The 25,547-nt window shown below is 40.3% G+C and overlaps 2 protein-coding genes across 2 annotated transcripts; both read right to left on the bottom strand.

Moving 5' to 3' along the window:
- Window positions 1–31: 31 nt before the first annotated feature.
- On the bottom strand, window positions 32–17,516 carry LOC118730714 (serine protease 40). The gene is made up of 2 exons (XM_036458859.2): window positions 17,342–17,516; window positions 32–505 (listed from the first exon to the last, which is right to left on the bottom strand). The coding sequence occupies exons 1-2, from the start codon at window positions 17,450–17,452 to the stop codon at window positions 191–193; spliced, it is 426 nt and encodes a 141-aa protein (XP_036314752.1). The 5' UTR covers window positions 17,453–17,516; the 3' UTR covers window positions 32–190.
- Window positions 17,517–18,919: 1,403 nt separating this feature from the next.
- Window positions 18,920–21,311, bottom strand: LOC118729589 (putative serine protease 47). Its single transcript, XM_036457072.1, has 2 exons — window positions 21,127–21,311; window positions 18,920–19,268 (listed from the first exon to the last, which is right to left on the bottom strand). Exons 1-2 carry the CDS (start codon window positions 21,309–21,311, stop codon window positions 18,920–18,922), a joined length of 534 nt encoding a protein of 177 aa, XP_036312965.1.
- Window positions 21,312–25,547: the final 4,236 nt, after the last annotated feature.

Here is a 25,547-nt window from a genome sequence, read left to right on the forward strand (position 1 = left end):
TGTGTAGCTCTGATAGATCAGAAACAGGAGCAGGAGCCTGTTAAATTATTTTTATTTTGTCAATCCTAAAGTAGGCCTCAGGTGGGCAGGAGAGCTCAAAGATGGACAGATTTAAGAGAATGAAGGGCCTATTGGCACTAAAGCAAACATGCTTGTGGATGACAACTGGAAAGGAGCACCATGTGGTCTGTTACAGAGTCCTGAAGGAAATCAGCAGCAGAGGGAAAGTCTGTGAAAACACCAGGGTTGTGCAGCTCCTGGGCTTGTGAACAGTGCCCAGAGAATTAAAGTCATCCAAAGCAGGAGGTTTGCTCTGAGGAGGAGCAGAAGAAGGATCAGGATTTGGTGAGGCTTCCTGCTTCTTACTGATCCAGCTGGAGAAGTGGGTGAGTCTGGTGAAGACGCTGGGGCTTATGGGCTGGCAGCAAGCCAAGCTCCAGCTGGACAGCCCCATCAGAAACCAGGTATTGTTCAGCTTGCAGACAAGGGGACCTCCAGAATCTCCCTGAGGAAAAAAAGGGCACAAGACATAGAGAGACACACATTGTTTAGGCATGTGAAGAGACTATACTTGTCCTTCACCAGAGTGGAGTTTAGGAGGCATGTGTCAAGATGGGTTCACACTTAAGTTGTTCTAATCAGAATCACTTGGGCGATTTGAAAAGTCCAAATATAGGGTCCCACTGCAGACCTCCTGGATAATAAGTAAATAAATAATAAATAAATAAATAAATTTAGAGTGAGGCCTGGAGCTTATTTCACAAAGTTTTGGAAGAGACCCTGAGCTTCCCTCTACATTGGCAGTCATAAACCTATAAGAATGCACATGGATCCCAGCTGGTATGGCTCAGTGGTTGAGCATCAACCTGAACCAGAAGGTCAAGATTCAATTCCTGGTCAGGCCAAATGCACAGGTTATGGGCTCAATCCCCAGTGTGGGGTGTGCAGGAGGCAGCTAATCAATGATTCTCTCTCATCATTGATGTTTCCATCTCTCTTTCCCTCTCCCTTCCTCTCCGAAATCAATAAAAAATTTTATATATCAATATATAGCTCATGGAGACCTCTGGAAACCCTCTTGTCCTCCCAACTCTATGTGGGAGAAGGTATCATCTGAGATTCCAAGGGGCAACTTGTGGCAGGCCTGGGGGCCTGGCCTGCAGACCTCTGGCTAAATACTCAGCCAGTTACTGAACCCACCTGAACCTCTGATATTGCCTTGGTTGGAGTTTCAGGACAGCCCAAGAGTTCTAGAAGAATTCTGGGGGCTCAAATGCAAGGTACTTGTAATCCTTTTATTTTACAGGCCATAAAGTGGGAACCAAAGGAACACAGTAGCTCTCCAGCTTTCTGTTGAATAAACATGATGGAGCACCCTGTATGTTCAGGACATAGAGAGGTGGCATATAATACTGACACAGACAATATATCACATATATGCAGATGCAAGATGTAGAACAAAAGCATCTAGTGGATGGAAAAGGGCTGCTCTAACTGGGCCATCAGAGAGCTTCTCTGAACTAAGATTGGAGAAATGAGCAAGGCCTGGCTCTGTGAGATGCAGGCAGAGGTAGCCAGTGTGCTTGGTGTGCAGAAGGCGGAGCAGTGGACAGACCAGCCTTCATGAGTGGTGTGTGTGTGTGTGTGTGTGTGTGTGTGTGTGTGTAGGGTATACTAAATGACACTCAGCAGGGAAGTGATGTGACCTGATACAGATTCTAAAAGAATGGTAGGATGGTTCTGAGACTGGGTAAATACAACCAGTAGCAGGGCATGAATCAGCATAGGGAGACCAGTCAGGATGCTACTGTAGCAGAAAGGTTTATGGAGACAGAAAAGAAATGGTTAGGCCCAGGACTGGCAATAACTAACCCTTTATCTCCATCTAAGAAAAAAAAAAAAAAAAAAAAGGAGCAACACAAGAAGCCAGAATGAGTGCTGAGTGGTGGCTCCTTGGTGTTTGGAGGTCAGAAAGAGGAGGAAAGCATGAGATACAGGAAGAGCCACCCTTGGAGTCTGAGGGAAGCACTAAGGTGTGCTGCTGAGCACCACAGGGGAAGGAGGTCTGATGTTGGATGGCAGCCCTGTGAGACAGAGAAGGGCACAAAAACTTCATGTGATGGGCTAAGGTAAGAAGGAGAAATGTGGAAGGAAGAGAGGGCAAGTGCAGACAGCCCTGTGGTGAGCCCTGCTGGGGTAGTGGCCTGAGAATCATGACAATGGGCAGGGGGTTAGGGGAGGAAAGAAGATGCACATAAGGTGTTTTAAGGTGGGAATCATGGCAGTATATATCTGAGCTGTTTGGAGATGGCTAGGGAGAGAGAGAAAGCTGGAAAGAAGGTGCAAGAGAGGGAGAAAAGACTGTAGGAGGAATCTTGTAGTGGCCACAGCTCCAAAGGAGGGCATGGCTTTTCCAAGTTTGACTGTGGTCTCACTACCTTGCATTGGACTATCTACTTCCCTCTCTGGGCCTCGGTTTCTCCACCATAAAATGGAAAGATTGCACAGAGTAAGAGAAGACATTCATAATACATAAATCCATAATAGCTAATTCAATAGGAAAGACAGAAGGTCCCATAGAAATAATGGCAAAAAACTTGAATATACACTGTACAAAAAGGCAATACACACATATAAAAAAAAGTGTTTATCTTCATCATTCACCAGAAAAATGAGAATTAAAAATCACATGCAATGTTTAAAAAGAAAATTGTGGACCATATAAAGTACTGGTGGTAATGTAGAGCAACCTAAACTTTTACCTGATATAGGAGTCAGATTGGAACACATAGGTTGTAAATCTGCCCTACAGTATTTATGGCAGGAACATGTACCTATTATATGGCTCAGTAATTCTGCTCCCAACCAAAGTGTGAACCCATGTGCACCAATATACATACACTAGGATGTTCACAGAATTGCTACTTGTAATAGTCTCATGTGGAAACTACCTAAATGCCACCAACACTAGAATGGATATATAAAATGATACTATATTCACACAGTGGAACACTATTCAGCAATAAGATAATATAAACCAGGAGAGAGTACAAAATGACGATGGAATAGATGGATGTGTACCAAGCCTTGTTCCGGACCAGATAGAACAAGCAGCTGAAATGAGTAACACCCACTCCAAATTGGCAAAGGAGACTCAGCTGGTAAGACAATTTGCAGCAAGGAAGGGCAGAAGACCCCTGGAGAAAGTTAAAATCAAGGATCTGGTCTGGAGAGATCTGCCAGACCTCCAAGCCCAGAGGGTCAGAAGGAAACTGCATGACACCTACTTATTTCCCTTGGAATAGGTACAGTGTCTGACTGTGGAAAGGAGGTCCACAAGACTACTGATGGCTAGGGTCAATAACACCCCAGACCCAGACACAGTCATGAAAAACTGAGCCCAGAGGGGGCAGCTTGAAGGGCTGATCAGAACACACAGTGCTGGCAGGAGAGGGGCTCACAGAGGCCCTCTCTATCGCCTTTGTTTTCTTCACTGAACCAGTTCATTGGACCTTCTGAATAAGGACACTCACCCATGGCTGAGGTGCAGGAGAAGGTTCGGACTTGTGAAGTCTGGGGAGAGGCTGGGAAGGGGAAAGGGTCCAGGAGAAGTGGCAGTGAGTCTGGAGCTGATTAATACCTGAGCCCAGGACCTGGGCAGCCATTTTCTCATGAAGAGATGGCCCCTCTGTCCAGTCTCCAGGTAACCAATACAGCCACACACAGAATATACCCTGACTGGTACAAAAGATTAAAAAAAAAATCTGAATAGTCCCTGTCCGTAGGGATTGGTTTAAAGAGAGGCCTTTGGTTCCAGCAACAGGAAACTGAGAAACCACACAGAGTACAGAAGACTGGAATCTTAAGCCAGCCAAAGGAACAACACTTCACTTTTTCAATTTTATTTTATTATTATTTTGTTATCTCTTTTTTCTTTTTTTTTCTTTGTTTCTTTATTTTATATTTTTGCATTATTTTTCTATCATTTTATTTTATTTGTTATTTCTTTTATTTATTTATTTTATTAAGGTATTATATGTGTACATATCTGACAATTGCACCCCGCACCCCATTCCAATACATGCCCTTACTCCCCCCCTCCCGCAATGTTTTTTATCCATTGGTTATTCTTATATACATGCATATAAATCCTTCATTTGATCTATCTCCCCCACCTCTCCCTAACCTTCCTGCTTTAATTTGACAGTCTGTTTGATGCTTTACTGCCTATGTATATACCTTTTTGTTCATCAGTTTATAATGGTTTGTTTTTTTTTATCCACAAATGAGTGAGATCATGGGGTATTTTTCTTTCATAAACTGTCTTATTTTACTTAGCATAACACTCTCCAGTTCCATCCAGGTTGCTGCAAATGGTAAGAATTCCTTTTTTTTATGGCAGCATAGTATTCCATTGTGTATTTCTGATCCAGTCATCGGCTGATGAGCACCTAGGCTGTTTCCAAACCTCAGCTATTGTAAATTATGCTGCTATGAACATAGAGGTGCATATATCCTTTTTGATTTGTGTTTCTAGTTTCTCAGGATATATTCCTAGGAGTGGGATTACTTGGTCAAATAGAAGTTCCATTTTCAGTTTTTTGAGGAAACTCCATACTGTTCTCCACAGTGGCTACACCAGTCTGCATTCTCACCAGCAGTGCACGAGGGTTCCTTTTTCTCCACATCCTCGCCAACACTTGTCGTTTGTTGATTGTTCATGATAACTATTCTGACAGGTGTAAGATGGTAACTCATTGTCATTTTGATTTGCATCTCTCAGATAATTAGTGACCTTGAGCATGTTTTCATGTGCCTCTTAGCCTTCCTTCTGTCTTCTTTTGAAAAGATTTTATTTAGGTCCATTGCCCATTTTTTAATTGGATCATTCATTTTCTTTTATTGAGTTGTATAAGCTGTCTATAGATGTTGGAGATTAGGCCTTTAACAGTGATAACATTTGCAAATATGTTCTCCCATACAGTGGGCTTTCTTGTTGTTTTGTTGATGGTTTCTTTTGCTGTAAAAAAGCTTTTTATTTTGATGTAGTCCCATTTGTTTATTTTCTCTTTAGCTTCCATTGCTCTAGGGGCAGTATCAGTGAAGAAGTTCTTTTGGCATTTGTGTGAGATTTTGCTGCCTATAGATTTCTCTTGTATTTTTATGGTTTTCTGTCTTATGTTTAAGTCCTGTATCCATGTTGAGTTTATTTTTGTGTATGGCTTTGTTTTGTTTTTTTGCATATATATGTCCAATTTTCCCAGCACCATTTATTGAAGAGACTGTCTTGACTCCGTTGTATGTTTATGCCTCCTTTGTCAAATACTAATTAAGCATAGTGGTTTGGGTCGATTTCTGGATTCTCTGTTCTATTCCATTGATCTATCTGTCTGTTCTTGTGCCAGTACCATGCTGTTTTGAGAACTGTAGCTTTGTAATACAGCTTGAAATGTGGTATTGAGATCCCTCCTACTTTATTCTTCTTTATCAGGATTGCTGTGGCTATTTGGGGTCTTTTTTATTCCAGATGAATTTTTGGAGAGTTCGTTCTAAGTCTATGAAATATGCTGTTGGTATTTTAATGGGGAGTATATGGAATTTATAGATTGCTTTGGGTAATAAGGACATTTTAATTATGTCGATTCTACCAATCCATGAACATAGTATGTTCTTCCATCTGTTTACATCTTCCTCTACCTCTTTTTTCAGTGTCCTATAGTTTTACGCATATAAGTCTTTTACCTCCTTAGTTAAGTTTAATCCTTAGTTAAGGTATCTTAATTTTTTTGGTGCAATGGTAAATAGGATTGCTTTTTATTCTCTCCTTCTGTAAGTACACTATTGGAGTATAGAAATGCCATAGATTTCTTGACATTAATTTTGTATCCTGCTACATTGTTGAATTCCTTTATTAAGTCTATTAGTATTTTGATGGAGACTGTCTGGATTTTTATGTACAATATCATGTCATCTGCAAATAAGGACAGCTTTACTTCTTTTCCAATTTGGATGCCTTTTATTTCTTTTTCTTTTCTAATTGCAGTGGCTAATATTCCTAGTACTATGTCAAACAGGAGTGGTGAGAGTGGGCATCCCTGTCTTGTTCCTTTTTTTAGGAGAAATGGTTTTAGTTTTTGCCCATTGAGAATGATGTTAGCTGTGGGTTTATCATATATAGCTTTTATTATGTTGAGGTATGATCCTTATATTCCCACCTTGTTGAGAGTTTTTATCAGAAAAGAGTGTTGGATTTTGTCAAATGCTTTTTCTCCATCAATTGATATGACTAAGTGATTTTTAGCTCTCAGTTTGTTTATGTGATGTGTCATGTTTATTGATTTGTGGTTATTGTACCATCCTTGCATTCCTGGGATAAATCCTACTTGGTCAAGTATGATCTTTTTGATGTACTGCTGGAGCCTATTTGCTAGGATTTTGTTGAGGATTTTGTCATCTATGTTCATGAGGGATATTGGCCTGTAATTTTCTTTCATTGTGTTGTCTTTACCTTGGTTTTGTTATTAGGGTGATGCTGGCTTCATAAAATGATCTTGGAAGTGTTCCTTCTTCTTGAATGTTTTGAAATAGTCTGAGGAGGATAAGTTTTAGTTCTTCTTTGAATGTTTGGTAAAACTCCCCTGTGAAGTCGTCTGGCCCAGGGCGTTTGTTTGCTGGAAGCTTTTTGTTGACTGCTTTAATTTCTTCCATAGTTACTGACATATTGAGCTGTTTAGATTTTTTCTGATTGAGTTTTGGAAGGTTATATTTTTCTAGGAATATATCCATTTCCTCCAGGTTGTCCAGTTTGTTGGAATAGAGTTGTTCATAGTTTTTTTTTGTTTTTTTTGTTTTTTTTTTAACATTCCTTTGTATTTCAGCAGAGTTTATTGTTACTTCACCTCTTTCATTTCTGATTTTGTTTATTTTGGTACTCTGTCTTTGCCTCTTGGTGAGCCTGGCTAGAGCTTCATCAATCCTGTTTATCCTTTCTTGATTTTGTTGATCCTTTGTATTGTTTCTTTGGTCTCTATGTCGTTTATCTCTGCTCTAATCTTTATTATTTCCTTCCCTCTGCTTACACTGGGCTTTTTGTGTTACTCTTTTACTAACTCTTTGAGTTGTAGTGTTAGGAAATTTATTACCATTGTTTTTTGCTTTTTGCAGTATGCCTGTAGAGCTATGAACTTCCCTCTCACAACTGCTTTTGTTGGGTCCCATAGATTTTGGATTGTTGTGTTTTCATTGTCATTTGTTGCCATGATATTTTTAAATTTATTCCTTGATCTCTCTGGTAACCTAGTCATTGTATAATAGCATGCTGTTTAGTCTCCATGTGTTTTATTTTTTTGGATTGGTTTTATTGTAGTTGATTTCCAGTTTTATGCCACTGTGGTGGCATATGATTTCTATCTTCTTGAATGTGAAGAGATTTTGCCTATGTCTCGATATATGGTCTATCTATAAAAATGACCATGAGCCCTTGAGAAGAATGTATATTCTGTGTCTTTGTGTGAAATATTCTGAAGATGTCTACTAATTTCATCTGGTCTAGTGAGTAATTTAGGATCGATGTTTCTTTGCTGATTTTTTTGTTGTTGTTTAGAGGATTTGTCCTATGGTGATAGTGAGGTATCAAAATCTCCTACTACTGTATGATTATATTGCTGTTAATCTCTCCTTTGATATCCTTCAGGAATTGGTTTTGTTTTTTTTTTAATGTATTTGGGTGCTCCTGTATTGGACTCATATATATTTACCAGAGTTATTTCTTCTTGTTGGATTGCTCCCTTTAGTATTATGAAGTGACCTTCCTTATCTCTGGTTAAGTCCTTTACTTTGAGATCTAATTTGTCAGATATACATATTGCTACCTCAGCTGTTTTGTTTTTTCATTTCCATTCGCCTGGAAAACTTTTTCCATCCCTTCACCCTCAGTCTGTGTGAGACCCTTGTTCTTAGGTGGGTCTCTTGTAGACAGCCAATAAATGTGTCTTGTTTACTTATGCAATTCATTACCCCATGTCTTTTCATTTGGAGCATTTAATCCATTTACATTTAAAGTTATTATTGATAGATATTTATTAGTTGCCATCTTTATTCTTTACCGCTGTGTTCTTTCTTCGCTTCATATGTATATGTATATGTGTATGTGTGTATATATATTGTGTGTGTGTGTATATATATATATATATATATATATATATATATATATAATTTATTTTTTACAACAGACCCTTTAGCATTTCTTGCATTGCTGGTTTGGTGGTAATAAATTCCTTTAGTCCTTTTTTGTCTGTGAAGCTCCTAATTTCACCTTCAATTTTGATTGATAGCCTTGCTGGGTACAGTATTCTTGGATTCAGACCCTTCCTTTGCATGACTTTGTATATTCCCTTCTGGCCTGATCAGTTTCTATTGAGAAATTAGTTTCTAGTCTAATGGGGAATCCTTTGTATATAACTTTCTGTCTCTCTCTAGTCACTTTTAAGATTATTTTTTAAAAATATTTTATTTTATTGATTTTTCACAGAGAGGAAGAAAAAAGCATAGAGAGCTATAAACATTGATCAGCTGCCTCCTGCACACCCCCCCACTGGGGATGTGCCTGCAACCAAAGTATATGCCCCTGACCAGAATCAAACCTGGGACTCTTCAATCTAAAGGCTGATGCTCTATTCATGAGCCAAACCAGTTTCGGCCTCTTTTAAGATTCTTACTTTGTTAAATTGGTGTTTGCCAATTTAATTTTAAAGTGCCTTGAAATCGGTCTTGTGGGGTTCATTTGGCTTGGGACTCTGAGTTTCTTGGAGTTTTGCGGATTTTTTCTTCCCTATATCAGGGAAGTTTTCTCTCATTATTTCTTCAAACAGGTTTTCTATTCCTTGCTAAGATTCCTCTCCTTCTGGCACCCCTATTATGCAGATGTTGGTTTGCTTTGTGTAGTCTCAAAATTCCTTTAGGCTCTCCTGCTTTTTAATTTTTTTTTTCTAGAAGTTGCTCTACTTGGGTATTTTTTCCCATCTTGTCTTCTAGCTCACTGATGTAGTCATCTGCTTCTTCTAGTCTACTCTTGATGCTTTCTATTGAGTTCTTTATAGCAGTGATGTCATTTTTCATTTCTTCTTGATTCTTCATTTCCTCTTGGTTATTACTTATATTCTCTAATTTGTCTTTCATTCTTTTCACCTTATGACCATTTCTCTGAATTCTTCCTCTGACAGGTTGCTTGCCTCTATTTCACCTACTTCCTTTTCTGGTGATGCCTGCTTTTCTTTCATATGCGGGCTGCTTTTTTGGTCTCCCCATGGTCTCTCGTCTCCAGATGTCTGGTTATGTAGTCCTCTCTCTCTTGCATTTCTTTAAAGGCGCAAAATACAACACAACCAGGTACAACACAGAAGGCACTGAACAGAAATGTATTCATTATATTAATAACCTCCAATAAAGATGATCACAAGAGTAGGGCTAATTAGGGGATAGGAGACAAAGAAGAAAAGGAAAAAGAGAGAAAGAAAAAAAGTAGTGTCAAAATGAAATTGGGAAACGAAAGGAAAGTATGAGAGATAAGCAAGAAACTAAGAAAGAAAAGGGGAACAAACTATATATGGGGAGAAAACTCCAATAGAATAACCACTAATCACAGCAAATGTCAGAAACAAGTACCTGGAGTTTAATACAAACTACAACACCAACTAATATCAATCGAGGTGAGGGAAAAAAGAAGCAAAAAACAAACAAAAGCAAATAAAAAACAAACAAACAAAAATAAGCAAAAAAAAATCTCACAAAAAAAAACATAAAAATTAGATATAATCAACATTCAAGCAAACAACAACAAAAGGACAGAGAGAAAAATAATTTTTTGTATAGTTAAAACAGCAAGGAGAGAGGTGTGTATGAATTTGGACCAGGGGATTGGAAATTAGGTATATAAGTAGAGTGAAATTTTAACAGGGGATAAACAGAAAGAATAGGGAAAATCAAAAGCAGGAAAGGGGTAAGATAAACAGGACATCAAAAGGGGAAAGTTTAAAAAGAGAATGATGGCAAATCCAAAAATACTCTATCAAGCAAGGCTATCATTCAAAATTGAAGGGGAAATAAGGAGATTCAAACAGACAAAAAAGGCTAAGAAAGTTTATCACTACCAAGCCAGCAATGCAAGAAATGCTAAAGGGATTGTTGTAAAAGAAAAAAAGAAATAAAAGGGTAAGAAGGAACACATGTACAAAAAATAAAAATGCCTATAAACCCATCAATAATAATTTTAAATATAAATGGACAAGATGCTCCAATGTAAAGACATCGAGTGCCTGAATGGATAAATAAACATGACCCATATTTATGCTGTCTACAAGAGATACATCTCAGAACAAGGGACTCACACAGACTGAAAGTAAATGGATGGAAAAATACCTTTCAGGCAAATGGAAATGAAACAAATAGCTTGGGTAGCAATACTTATATTTGACAAAATAGATGTCAAAGTGATGGCCATAAGAAGAGACAAGGAAGGCAACTTCATAATACAATAAGAGATTATAACCGGAGAAACCAAGATGGCGGCATAGGGTAGACACCCGAATGCAGCCTACCACAACAAATTTGAATTTAGAACTGGAAAACAGGAGAGGCATTGCCCTGAAGCACTGGACGGCTAGCTGAGAGGAGGCTCTGCCATCTGAGAAGGAGAGAGAAGGTACGCTGATCCTCAGAAACTGTGAAGGTACAGAGAACTGTGCACCCAAAAAGGCACTGGCTTACTCCCGGCACGCGGAGAGGTAGGGCCAGACCGAGATTGCTGCTGGCCAACTCCCGGTGAGCAGAGAGGGCGGACAGCTAACATGCGGCTGGCTTTCTTGTTCGAGAGGAAAACAGAATCACCCTATTGCTCTGATAGACAGCCCCAGTCAGGGAGCGGCCAGACTGTCAGGCAGCGGGCAGACATTTCTCAGAAGTGTGTGAAGCCAGAGGCCATTACTGTGGGACTTGGCGAGGAGCCGACTGGAAAACAAAGCTTGTCTGTATCAACCCGAAACTCTGCCCCATCCAAGCTGAGCACAGAAGCTCTCCCAGAGGCTTGTTTTCTCTAAGGAGAGACTGGCCAGAATCCAAAGCTTGTCTGTACCTTTACCAAAGAGGTGCGCATGCCCGCAACCAATCTTCTGAAACTCACTGTGAACAGGACTTTTCTAAGGCAAGACTGACAGGGGACCAAAGATTGTCTGCGTCACCCTGAGATCCCACTCCATTCAAGCGGAGTACAGAAGCCTTCCTAGCTGAGACACTGCTGATCCTCACAGCCAATTGGCTTGGAGATCAACGCTTCCCAGTGATACCAACAATAAGCAAGGCTTAACAACAAGACTGCGCACACAGCCCACAAAGGGCTACACCAAGACTGTCCACCGCATGTAACTGGGAAGGCTGTGCTACTGGGTTCTACCAGAACACTTAGCACACAAAACTATTCCATCAAATCTGGGAAACAACTAAAATGCAGACAAGAGGCAGGACATAAAAGAAGGAGATGGAGGAAAAGAAAAGATTGGACATTGAGTTCAAAACTAGTTATAAGGTTATTCAAGAATATCCTAAAAAAGGCCAATAAAATAAATGAGACCTATGAGGATATGAAAAGGGAGCAACTAGAAATAATAAGGGAAATACTAGAAATGAAGCAAACATTATCTGAAATAAAAAAATATTACACAGAGTCCTAAGAAAAAACTGGAAGATCACAAGAATCAAGTCAAAGATTTAGAACACAAAGAGCCAGAGGACACTCCTTTGCAGAAGCAAGAAGATAAGAATCCAGAAAGTTGAAGATAGTGTAAGAAACCTCTGGGTCAATTTCAAGTGAACCAACATCAGAATTATGGGGATCCCAGAAGAAGAGAGAGAGAGCAAGATACCAAAAAAATACTGGAAGAAATAGTGACAGAAAACTTCCCCCACCTGGGGAAAGAAATAGATTTAAAAGTCCAGGAAGCCCGCAGAACCCCAAACAAAAGGAACCCAAAGAGGACCACATCATAATTAAAATTCCAAGAGCAAAAGACAAAGAGAGAATCTTACAAGTAGCAAGAGAAAAGCAGGTAGTTACCTATAAAGGAGCACCCATATGATTGTCAGCTGATTTCTCAACAGAAACTATGCAGGTCAGACAGGAATGGCAAGAAATATTCAAGATGATGAATAGCAAGAACCTACAGCCAAAATTACTCTACCCAGCAAAGCTATCACTCAGAATTGAAGGCCAGATAAAGAGCTTCACAAATAAAAAAAAGCTAAAGGAGTTCATCACTGCCAAACCAGAATTATATGAATTGCTGAAGGGGGTTATTTAGGAAGAGGAAGAAGATAAAGATAAAAATTATGAACAATAAATACATAACTATCAACAAGTGAAACTAAAAATTAAGGGAATTAAAAAATATGATGAACAATATTAACTGGTGAATATAATAGAATCAAAGGTTTGGAAGGGGAGTGGACTGATGATTCTCAGGAAAAGGGGAGTGGGGGTGCGGGAAGAGACTGAACAATAATTGTGCACCTATGGATGAGGACAATGGGGGATGGGGAAAGGACAGAGGGTGGGGTGGGAACCTGGTGGAGGGGTGCAATTGACGGGGAGGGGGGAGAGGAACACATATGTAATAATCTGAACAATAAAGATTTGAAAAAGTAGTAATAATAAAATAAAATACCAACTTGTTGCTCAAAACACCCCCCCCAAAAAAGAGAGATTATAACCCTGATAAACATATATGCACCCAAAGAGGAGTACCCAAATACACAATAAAACTCCTAGAAGATATCATGGGAGAGATCGACAACAATACAATCATAGTAGGGGACTTTAATACACCACTGACATCATTGGATAAATCTGTGAGACATAAAATCAGCAAAGAAACAGCAATCCTAAATGACTCTCTAGATCAGATGGACTTCATTGACATCTTCAGAACATTTCACCCCAAAGTGATGAAATATACTTTCTTCTCAAGTGCACATGAGACATTTTAAAAAATAGACACACATATTGGGTCACAAGCAAAGTCTCCCCAAATTCAAGATTGAAATCATACCAAGCATCTTCTCAGATCACAATGGCATAATATTAGAAATAAACTACAATAAAAATAATACAAAAAATTCAATCACTTGGAAGCTGAATAGCCTGCTATAAAATAAAGAAATCAACGAAGATATTTAAAACATCCTGGAAACTACTTACAATCAAAACACATCTATCCAAAATCTATGGGACAAAATGAAAGCAGACCTGAGAGGGAAGTATATAGCTCTACAGGCCTACCTCAAAAAAAAATTGTAGTAAATCAACTAACTCTACAGCATAAAGAAATAGATAAAAGCAACAATAAAAGCCCAGAATGAGCAGAAGGAAGGAGATAATAAAGATCAGAGAAGAAATAAATGACATGAAAACCAATATATATATATATGTTTGAATATATATATATATGTTTGAATATATATATATTGAATATATATATTCAAAATATCCTTGAAACCAAGAGCTGATTCTTTTTTTTAAAATATATATTTTATTGATTTTTCCACAGAGAGGAAGGGAGAGGGATAGAGAGCTAGAAACGTTGATGGGAAAGAAACATCGACCAGCTGCCTCCTGCACACCCCCTATCAGGGATGTGCCCACAACCAATGTACATGCCCTTGACCGGAATCGAACCTGGGACCTTTCAGTCCGCAGACCGACGCTCTATCCACTGAGCCAAACCGGTTTCGGCAAAAGCTGATTCTTTGAAAGGATAAAGCAGATCGATGAACCACCTCTAGCCATGCTCACCAAGAACAAAGAGAGAGGACCCAAATAAACAAAATCAGAAATGAAAGAGGCAAAATAACAGCAGACCCCACAGAAATACAAATGATTGTTACAAAATACTATGAACAACTTGATTCCAACAAACTGGATAACCTGGAGGAAATGGACAAATTCCTAGAAAAATATAATTTTCCAAACTCAATCAGGAGGAATCTAAAAATCTCAATACGCCGATAACTATGGAAGAAATTGAACCAGTCATCAAAAACTCCAGCAAAAAAAAGTCAGTGTCCAGATGGCTTCACAGGGGAGTTTTACCAAACATTCAAGGAAGAACTAAAACCTATCCTCCTCAGACTATTTCAAAAAGTTCAAGAGGAAGGAACTCTTCCAAGCTCATTGTATGAAGACAGCATCACCTTAATAATAAATCCAGATAAAGATAACACAATGAAAGAGAATTACATGCCAATATTTCTAATAAAAATAGATACTAAAATCTACAATAAAAGTCTAACAAATGAGATCCAGCAATACATCAGAAAGATCATACATCATGACCAAGTAGGATTTATCCCAGGGGTGCAAGGATAGTACAATATCCATTAATCAATAAACATAATAAATCACATGAACAAATTGAGATCTAAAAATCACTTAGTCATATCAATTGATGGAGAAAAATCATTTCACAAAATCCAGTACCCTTTCTTGATAAAAACTCTCAACAAGGTGGGAATATAAGGATCATACCTCAACATAATAAAAGCCATATATGACAAACCCACAGCCAACATCATATTCAACGGTCAAAAACTAAAACCATTTCCTCTAAAAAAGGAACAAGGAAGGGATGCCCACTCTTACCACTCCTGTTTGACATAGTACTGGAAGTACTAGCCATTGTAGTCAGAAAAGAAGAAGAAATAAAAAGCATCCAAATTAAAAAAAAAAAAAGTAAAACTGTCCTTATTTGCAGATGACTTGATACTGTACATAAAAACCCTAAAGACTCCATCAAAAATTATTAGACTTAATAAATGAATTTGGCAATGTAGCAATATACAAAATTAATGCCAAGAAATCTATGGAATTTTTATGCACTAATAGTGAACTTACAGAAAGAGAGACTAAAAAAGCAATCCCATTTATCATCACACCAAAAAAATTAAAATACCTAAGAATAAACTTAACCAAGGAAGTAAAAGACCTATACGTAGAAAACTACAGGACACTGAAAAAAAGAAATAAAGGAAGATGTAAACAGATGGAAGAACATACCATGTTCATGGATTGGTAGAATCAACATCATTAAAATATCCATACTACCCAAAGCAATCTATAGATCCAATGCACTCCCCATTAAAATACCAATGACCTATTTCATAGACTTAGAATGAACTTCCCAAAATTCATCTGGAATAAAAAAGACCCCAAATAGCTGAAGCAATCCTGAGAAAGATGAACAAAGTAGGTGGGATCTCAATATCAGATATCAAGCTGTATTATAAAGCCACTGTTCTCAAAATAGCATGGTACTGGCACAAGAACAGATTATATATATATATATATATATATATATATATATATATATATATATATATATATATATATAAATGAAATAGAATAGAGGACCCAGAAATTGACCCAAACCATTATGTTCAATTAATATTTAACAATGGAGGCAAGAACATACTATGGAGTCAAGACAGTCTCTTCAATAAATGGTACTGGAAAAATTGAACAGATACCTGCAAAGAAATGAAACTAGACCACTAACTTACATCATACACAAAAATAAACTCAAAACGGATAAAGGACTTAAACATAAGATGGGAAACCATAAATGTACTAGAGGAATTCAAAGACTGCAAAATCTTAGACATATACTGAAGCAATTTTTCACCAATGCCACTCTTAGGGCAATGAAAACAAATGGGACTATAGTAAAATGAAGGCTTTTATACAGCAAAAGAAACCATCAACAAAACAGTAAGAATGCCCACTGCATGAAGACCATATTTCCCAATATTATTACCAATAAGGTTTTAATCTCCAACATTTACAGGGAACTCATATAACTTAATAAAAGGAAGATAAACAATCCAATAAAAAAATGTGCATACTTTTCTAAAGAAAACATAACGAAGGCCAAGAGACATGCTCAGAGTCACTAATCAATCGAGAGATGCAAATCAAAATGTCAATGCAGTACCATCTCACACCTGTCAGAATGGCTATTATCAACAAATCAAGAAACAAGTGCTGGCAAGGATGCAAAAAAAAGGAACCCTCGTGCACTGCTGGTGCAGACTGGTGCAGCCACTATGGAGTTTTCCTCACAAAACTAAAAATGAAACTCCCATTTGACCCAGTGATCCAACTTCTAGGAATATATCCCAAGAAACTAAAAACACCAATCAGAAAGAATATATGCATCTGTATGTTCATAGCGGCACAATTCACCATAGCTAAGATTTTGGAAACAGCCTAAGTGCCCATATGCAGATTAGTGGATTAAAAAATTGTGGTACATCTACACAATGGATGTGGTACATCTACACATCTACACTGCAGGAAAAAAAGAAAAAGAAGAAAAAAAAAGGGAATTCTTACAATTTGCAACAGCTTAGATGGACCTGGAGAGCCTTATGCTAAGTGAAATAAGCCAGTCAGAGATAAATATCACATGACCTCACTCATTTATGGAATATAATGAACAACATAAACTGATGAACAAAAACAGATCTAGAGACAGGGAAGCATGAGAAGACCGTCAAACCTCTGGGGAATGTAGGGGAGTGTGGGGGTGATGGGGAGAGATCAACCAAAGGACTTGTATGCATGAATATAATCCTAATCAAAAGTCACAGACAACAGAGGGGTGAGTGCATGAGTAGAATGGTGGGAGAGCAATAGGGGGATAAGGACACATATATAATACCTTTATCAATAAAGAATAAAAAGATAATATAAATCACACACAAGATGGATAAGTTTTACAAACATGACATTGACTAAAAGAGACCCAATGAGAATGTGTCCTGTATGATTCCATGTATAGAAGTCCTGACACTATTTCATGGTGTTTAACAAGCCAGGCCAGGGATCAGGGATAGCTGGGGGAAGTTAATGACAAGATAGGGGTATAAGGAGGACCCTTTGGGTGCTGGTTCCAGGCATGTATCAATTTCTAAAATGCATCAGATGGCACACTTGTGAATGGTGCCCTTTCCTATGAATGCTATACTTCAAGAAAGCTTTTTTTTTTTAAAAATGAAGAAAACAGATGGAGTGGGCTCTATAGTGGTTTCTGTCCTTTGGCTCTGACACTTGCAACTGGGGTGGGTTAGAAATAAAAAACCATAGGCTGAGGAAGGAGAGAGAGGGTAGAGAAGAGAGAGAGAGAGAGAGAGAGAGAGAGAGAGAGAGAGAGAGAGAGAGAGAGAGAGAGAGAGAGAACAGATGCCACAGGAGAGGAGAGATAGCCCTGACTGAATATATAGAGCTGGTCTTACTTACTTTGCAGATGGACTTTCCAGTAATGAGGTTCCCTGCACACAGCATATCCTCATGTAGAGAGTATTTACTGGTTGGTGATTGGAAATAAATTTTACAGATCTCATTGTCCATGATGCCAACCTCTCCCTCCTGCAGTTGTGAAGGTGGAGGCAGGAACTCTGCAGGGGAATGGTAGTTTGGTCAGATATGAAGTATAGCCTGGGTTAAAAGCCAGCTGCCTCCCTAACCTGTCTGCTGAAGAAGAGGCCATCATTCTGGCTAAGAGGATTAAGGAAGCCTCTCAGAGGATGTGTAAAGGGGGGGGGGGGGTCGGGGAGGGGGGCATGGAGATGTTCAAGGCAGACAAGAGAGCAAAAGTGAGCACAATACTGTTGGAAGGACCAAGATGGAGGTCAGTGTGGTTGTTATAGGGGTAAAAAAAATCATAGCAGGATCCAGAACAAGCAAGGCCTCCTCACCAAGATGTGAAGTTTGGATTTCATTCTAATCATTCTGGGAAATTACTGGAGGCTCTACTTAAAGTTTAAGAACAATTAATCTGACTGCTATGTGGGGACAGAACTAGAGGCACAGAGAGTGGAAGCTATGAGTCAAGGAGTAGCAGTAATATACATATCAGATGCTAGATGGAGTTAGGTGGTATGAAAAATAAAATATGGCCTAGCCTCAATGAGCATCTGGTTTGTGAACACCTTTCCTAAAGATTCTATTTCCAGATACTGCTTACAGATCTGACTTGGTGTCCTCATGAAACAGCACAGAGTTACAGTGACCACACACTCTTATGGAGTACCAGTTGTGTACAGCCCTCACATGTTCTTAGGGGAAACCCAGACCAGCAACTGCAGTCCCCAGGGGAGGGGGCGGTGTGAAGGAAGAAATACAGCTGAGTCCCTCTTTGATGTCAGCTGCTCCCTGTCCTGCTGGCAGCTCATTTCACTTCATTCCCCAACTCCCATCCTCTGACCAGCTCGGAAAATCTTATTTGGTATGCCAGTGGTTCTTAATGAGTCCATCCCAGGAGAGTGTCTTTGGAAATGTTGTGTGACTGACAGTGGACAGGAGCAAGGATATTGGCACTAGCATGCACAGAAAAGAAAGTCCTGCCCCCAATGCCTTCACTGGGATGCTTTGCCAAATTTATATCCTATTTTTTCACTCAATGTTATGTTTAAAACAAAAGCATTCATTCTTGTACAAAATCTTTGCCCAATATTTCTCTTTTCTCCATTATCAAGCAGGCAAAATGGGCAACTTTTACTTCAGTTAGAATTAAAGGGAAGTAAATTTAACAGAGGTAAAAGCTATAAATGTGCAATTCCACTACCCAGACCAGAGAGCAAGCCTGCTTCATTTCCTGACTGCTGCCCAAGTACCTTCTGTGGCAGTAGGATTTCAAGAGGTTTTGACAAAGCAAGCTCTGAAGGAGCCTGACCCAAGGAGGATCTGGGAGTCAGGGTGGAATCCTGAATGGCTCAAGTCAAACAGCCCAAATTTCTGATTCCAAAAGTTAGAGATACTCAGATTTTTTTTGAACAACGAACTAAAGGAAACTTTAAGTTTTAGAAGGACATGCTGTCAGGGCCTCATGGTGGCCACTGCACCTCCCTCCTCCTCAGCCTTATTCTCTTCATCTGCCCTATTCTGCTCACCTTCCTCAGTGATCATTCCCCAGCCAGTTATCCAGCAGGAGGTAGAAAGTGGCAATGTTGCATTAGGCTCTGGAAGGCAGGCAGGGAGGACGTGGGAAGTAAAATTCACAGACCGATGAAGCTGCAATAATGCGATGTCGCTCCCCATGATGTGAAACTTATTAAAATCATCGTGGACAATGAGTCGGTATACCGTCATCTGAAGGCTGTGCTCAGTGGGATGCTGTAGCTTATGGTACCCTAGCAGGATCTTGTAGTCTGATGGTTCATGGGACCTATAATGGAGAGGCTCCATTATCACCCATCTTTTCTGAGTGCTGGACCAGCACCCTTACTCTGACTGCTTCCCCCACCCCCTGGTTAGTAATTAGATTCCACCATTATTCCAGTGATCTCTTTCTCCTCCCTTCCTAACATTCTCTTGAGGTGGTTTGATTGCTGTCCATAGCCTCAGTACATTTATCCTTTGAAAGTTACTGATGTCTTTCCCAGCATGCCCCAGAATGAAAGGAGCAGAGAATCTTAGTGCTGGAGACATGAAGTTATACCCCTTCTTTTACAGGAGAGAATACTTGGCTCATTCCCAACTTTGACCAGAACCTTTGAAAGGTCCCATAGCCATGAGTGATTCTCAAAGACCCCATTTCTCATCCTAGAATGATCCATCCTCTTCCTTCCAAGTCCAGACACACCAACTTCTCTAAAGGCTGATCCCCATCTGGTGACAGGCACTCAACAAGTCTTTGTGGAGCCAATAGAGGTGTGTGTGGTATCCTGCTTATGCTGTCCTTACCCAGATTCCCCATGCCTGAATCCTTCTTCCACAAGCCCCAATCTCTGATGAGACCTACAGCACCTCCCTTGACACTGGCTAAGCATCTACCCTCTCACACATTATGGACTCTCTATCCTGTATCACAGTAGTTGGACTGTGTCTTACTTTTCTTATAGGATGAGAAGTTTCAAGTGCAGTCTTGCATCTCTACATCACCTACAGTGGACTTCACATGGGGCCTGGCACCCATGGGTACTGAATAAATAAACAGAAGTGGGGTCTCAAAGCAGCCTTGTCTTCATTACATGGAGCATGATGTCTTTACCATTCCCTCTGGGCACAGAGTAAGCCCAGGATACCCACTCTACTATCTGCACCCATCTCCTGGGACAGAGACCATTTTCTTTATTTCTCACTCTAGTCTGTGAGGACAGTGGTGACAACAGCTATTCTTAGGTACACAGTTCTACAGACGTGAAGAAAGAGCTGAGTTCTAGTTAGGTATGCAGAGTCCCAGCATGTCTATAGAGAAGAACTGCTAAGTGTGTAGGTAGTCAGGACCCAGGGAAGCCTCAGGCAGTTGTGCTGGAAATATCCTTCAGACATTTTGGCTGAAGGGGGGCAAAATACCTGTTCACAATGGCCCCTGACTGATGATCCCCACCACCAGCCTTGGTACTATCATTCTGACTTACAGCATGAAGCCTGTGCCTGAATGTGGCAAGGGACACTGCATATCAACTACCATCTGCACAAAAGAAAACTGAGGTACATTGGAATCTTGAGGCTATATAGAGCTGGGCAACATATAGAAACCAGAGTTCACCTTGAGTTGGAACAGGATTTCAATTCCTAAAGTTTACAAAAAAATAAAGAATGAACTGGAGGCAATTATTTTGGAAATAAAGTCTGTTTTCCAGTATTTACTATAATCATAATTAGAGCCAATTTCCATTTAGCTACTTAAAAATAATGCAGATGAGACAACCACACCATCTTGGTATATATTACCACAATATGAAGAAGGGGTGAAAAGAATATCTCCATTAGGAGAAACGAAGGAATTAGTCTCTGTCCTAGAAGAAATGACTCAAGACAGTCAAAAGACCAGAGTCAGGTGGTGAGCCGTCATGGTATTCCAGGTAGAGAGGACTGCAACAACACCCAGAGACACCTGGTGGCAGAAACTATCCCAGAACAAAGCCTAGAAGAAGAAGAAGAAGAAGAAGAAGAAGAAGAAGAAGAAGAAGAAGAAGAAGAAAAAAAAGCTGCAACCTCCCTTGTCCCATTCTTTTCTGGCCATTTTGTGCTCACTCCCTTTCACACCCCAGCAGCTGCACCGCTGTGAGAAGACTCACTTTTGGAAACAGTGGGCAGCTGAGATCACCCAGAAGGCATCGATGAGAGCTGCTCCACAGATGTGTTTGCCATGGTAGAGCAGGCTGGCCTGCCATGGCCACCGCTGGTCAGGTGCATTCTTGCCACCGAAGATTTTCCCAGTCACCACGGGCCTCCCACACACTGTGTAGACAGTTCCAGTCATGAGGCACAGCCTTGCTGCCTCCATAAACCCATAGGGAAGTGACATAGCATATGTGACAAAGGTCACCTGGCTTCACTGGAGCTTTAAGGAAGCAGCCTGTGAGTCTGGAGAAGGGGCCAAGGAGGAGGGCGGGGCAGCCAGGTAGGTACAGATCAGAACAGAAATGAGGAGGTCCGGGCTGGGCAGTGGCATTTCCCCAGGCCCTTCCCCAGACCTATTTCACTTACTAATACATAACTGTTTGAAGTCCCAGAAACTGAGGGCTTACAGAGGGATGATGTTTGCTCAAGGCTACTGATAATGACTTATTTACACACCTCCCACCTCAGTCCAATGTTCTAGGGACCCTGAGGCCAAATGAAACATACTTTGCTTGATAGTCTCCCTCCTGATGTAGCACTTCCCATTCTTGAAATGAAGAGGGTTTGGGGGGCCAACAGAGACAGGCTAGTGCAGGACCTCTATTCCTGGCCTAGAATACTGAAATCTACTGGGAAAGAGCTGCAGGGAAGAGGCATACCTTGATCTCCCCTTCCTCTTTTTCCATGGCCCCACCGCTTATATTTTGCAGAAACCCAGGGACCTTAGAGCCCAACCCCTCCTCCCACTCAGCTGCTATTGAGGGTGTGACATGTCAAAGTGGGCTCCCTGGGCTCCCTTGCCCTGGCTGCCCACTCACCAGCCCAGGCCTGAGTGGTCCTCGCAGGCTGGGCTTTGGTCCCAGCAGACTGGGCGGTGGTCCCTGCAGATTGGGTGTGCAGCAGTAGTGGGTACAGCCAGAAAAGGGCCACAGCCAGGGCGTAGGCTGCCCGCCAGCTTGGACCTGCAACCCCCACCCCAGCGTTCGCCATCAGATGGAGCGGACAGCACCTTGGCCATCACGCGGGGGCAGCTGGGAAACCGCCTCCTGGGGGTCGGTGAAATGCACTGATCCGTATTCAGACGGCCTTGCGCCACATGGGGAGCTGCAGAAGCTGGTGTTAGGTTCAAGAAGGCAGTATGAACTGGAAGTCTAATCATAATTAGAACCAATTTCCACTTAGCTACTTAAAAATAATGTAGATGAAACAACTACACCATCTTGGTAAATGTTACCACAATATGAAGAGGGGGGTGAAAAGAACACCCATGCTAATAGGGGAAGCAGAAGGTACATAAGTTCCCTCTATCCATGGGTTCCCATTTGGGTGACAGAGTCGTCAGGAAGTTATGAGATAGACCCAGGAATATGCACTAGTTCATCAGAGGTCAGTTGTTTACATAATAACACCAAATATTGCCAACTTGTTTTCAAGATCTGATATAGTCATCTATACCATCTTCTATGAATATTAAGGGTAATATCTCTTTCTGTAACTCACTAGTGCAATACAGCATGGCATAATCAAGGAGAGGATATCTCTTCATCAAGTGTCTCCTCAACTCAGCAGCAGGAAATTATGGGTCAAGGAGAAGCAGGGTCCAACCTCTGTCCTCTAATAACTGGTACCTTTCCTAAATGCAAGATTATTCACTATATCCCAAGGTTTCCGAGTCTCTTCCTATACAGTATCAACACAAAATACAAATTCTTATCTGTTGGTGGAGGTCATCAATAGGACATAATCTCCAGTTGATCACTGAGCTGGACTTCAGCAATTGAACGTTCTTTACCTCTCCCCTGACCTTGGACTGTACACTCTGCCAACTGTTCCCACAGTGGAAGCTGTTTCAAGGATGCAGCCGTGAAAGAGATAGGTATTGTTGAGACGATCTAGACTAGATTCTAGATGGTATATTTGACTGAGCTTAGGTATATCCTCTATATAGATTTTGGCAGGTGGAAGTGAGTCTTCTGATTGTCAAATGAGTTGCCTTGTTTATTAAACTTGCCACCTACCTATCTGGAGTAGTCTGCTTATTTCTTCCATCTCTTCTTGCCCTCCATGTATGGGGGCTGGTTTGTGAACCAACATCATCATCTAAATCTAAATATCATTATCTCATCACCTCAAAGTCCAAAATCTCTTAATCTAACTTCTCAAAGTCAGGTGAGAATAAGTTTCCTAGTGATAACTATTTAAAAAAATATTTTTTATTGATTTTAGATAGAAAGGGAGAGGGAGAGAGAGATAGAAACATCAATGATGAGTGAGGATCTGGCCAAGGCAATTTTAATATCTTTCTAGGCAAACTTGATTAGATCTCAAGGCCTGGGGATGAAATTTTCTGCCACTTGGGAGAATCTGCTACCTGCATGCCCCCTGCAATACAGGCATGTGCCCTTGACCAGAATCAAGTCTGGGGCCCTTCAGTTGGCAGGCCAATGATGCTCTATCTACTGAACCAAACCAGCTAAGACAATAACTATTTAAATACAGCTTTTAAGCACATATCTTCCTCATCTATAGACCCATGATACTGAAGAAACTACCCACCCAACATTCCTAGCACACAGTGGAGGGACAAGGCATGGATCACAGACATTTCTGTTTTAAAAAGGGGTGGTGTTAGATGGAAAGTAAAAGGAGTTAATGGTTCATAAGTATGTACATGTACATATGAACAAAACTAATTCTCTCTCTGTGACAAGATTTTATTTCAAAATTCATGCTGTGACTTTTGACCAACTTCACTGTCCTTAGCAAACCTTCTAGTTAATGTTCATCTGTGTTCCTTAAAATGTGGCCTTAAATATTTTTGTTAGCAACAGCCAGAATGGCATGACAACTGAGATAAATATCAAACTGGTAAGAGTATCAAATATAAGCAATCATTTATCACAAGACCACCAGGAAAGATGCCCCCTGCCACTATTGCATTTTTTGTCTTGTCAATCATTATACCTGAGTTATACTATAAAAGAAGTAGTGTAACAAGAGTCTGGTAGTGAATAATAACTTAAGAAAAAATGTTGAGTCACTCTGACCCAATCTTCCTATAAGTAAATTACCTTATAATTCTGTTATTTTATATGAAGTTGTGTTCTTCATCTTTTGATTTGAAGATGAAGAACACAACTTCATCTTCATCAACTTTTTTTATGGAGGCTATTAGACTTTTGCCCCACAATAAGATTTAATGTCTTTCTTTTTATTTTTGTTAATCCTCACCCAATGATATTTTTTCCATTGATTTTGAGAGAGAGTGGATAGGATACACACACACACACACACACACACACACACACACACAGAAACATCAATTTAAAAGAGAAATATTGATTGGTTGCCTCCTGCATGCGCCCAGAGCCAGGGATTGAGCCTGCAACCAAGGTATGTGCCTTTGACTGAAATTGAATCATTACCCTTGAGTCTACAGACACTCTAATCACTGAGAAAAACTGATCAAGGTAGTTTTAATGTCTTTCTAGCCAAACTTGATTAGATATCAAGGCCTGAGGATGAAATTCTCTGCCATTTGGGAGAATCCAAGATGGCAGCAGAATATGTTGAAGTTACACCTATCTCCTCCAAAACTAACCTGGCATTATAACTGAAATATAGACTAATTAACCTGAATAGTCAAATGAAGACTAGCTGAGTTGTACTTTTATCATCAAGGATTTATAGAAGAAGTCACATTTTGACTGGTAGGAAGGGCTCACATGAAGCAGCTGAGAATCTGGAGGGATAGCTTAGCTGCAAAGGTTTGCTCCTGAGAATCTTGGGGGTTTAACTCCACAGCAGGCTCCCCAGCCCAGAACATCAGAGCCTGGAGGAGGCGCTCACATAACATCTGGCTGTGAAAATCAGCATGGATTCTATCTGCCAGAGGGAGAGACAAATTCTGCTAGAAACCCTCCTGCTGTCTTAAGGGGCCAGTGCATAAAACCTCATTTGAAGCCTCATTAGGTTCTGAAAAAGGAGGGCAGCTTGAAGTGGACTAGAATTGTGTGAAGAGAGACCAGGTTGTGTGGCTCTGGGAAGAGAGCTGAAGGGACAACTGCCAGAGTACCTATGCTGAGTCCCTCTCCCACACTGCCCACAGATACCATCTTTCTTGGGTTGAGCACTTCCCTTCATATGGTATAAGCCTGGGGAATGTAATAGCCCTTATAGGACTCTCTTTCCCAGCCGGCATAGAAAGAGTTCCAATTCAGGGTTCAGCTTCTGGAGAAGGGCCGCACACAAATGAAGAGACTTAAAGAAATTTAATTTGGCGACTTGGGGGGCCAGGCGGTAGTCCAACTCTAGTGGGAGAACTACGACTGCTCTGGCCCTGCCATCCCCTTTTATTGAGGCTTAACAGCTGCTT

Source organism: Pipistrellus kuhlii, unplaced genomic scaffold, assembly GCF_014108245.1.
Source record: "Pipistrellus kuhlii isolate mPipKuh1 unplaced genomic scaffold, mPipKuh1.p scaffold_m20_p_3, whole genome shotgun sequence".
Classification (NCBI taxonomy): Eukaryota; Metazoa; Chordata; class Mammalia; order Chiroptera; family Vespertilionidae; genus Pipistrellus; species Pipistrellus kuhlii.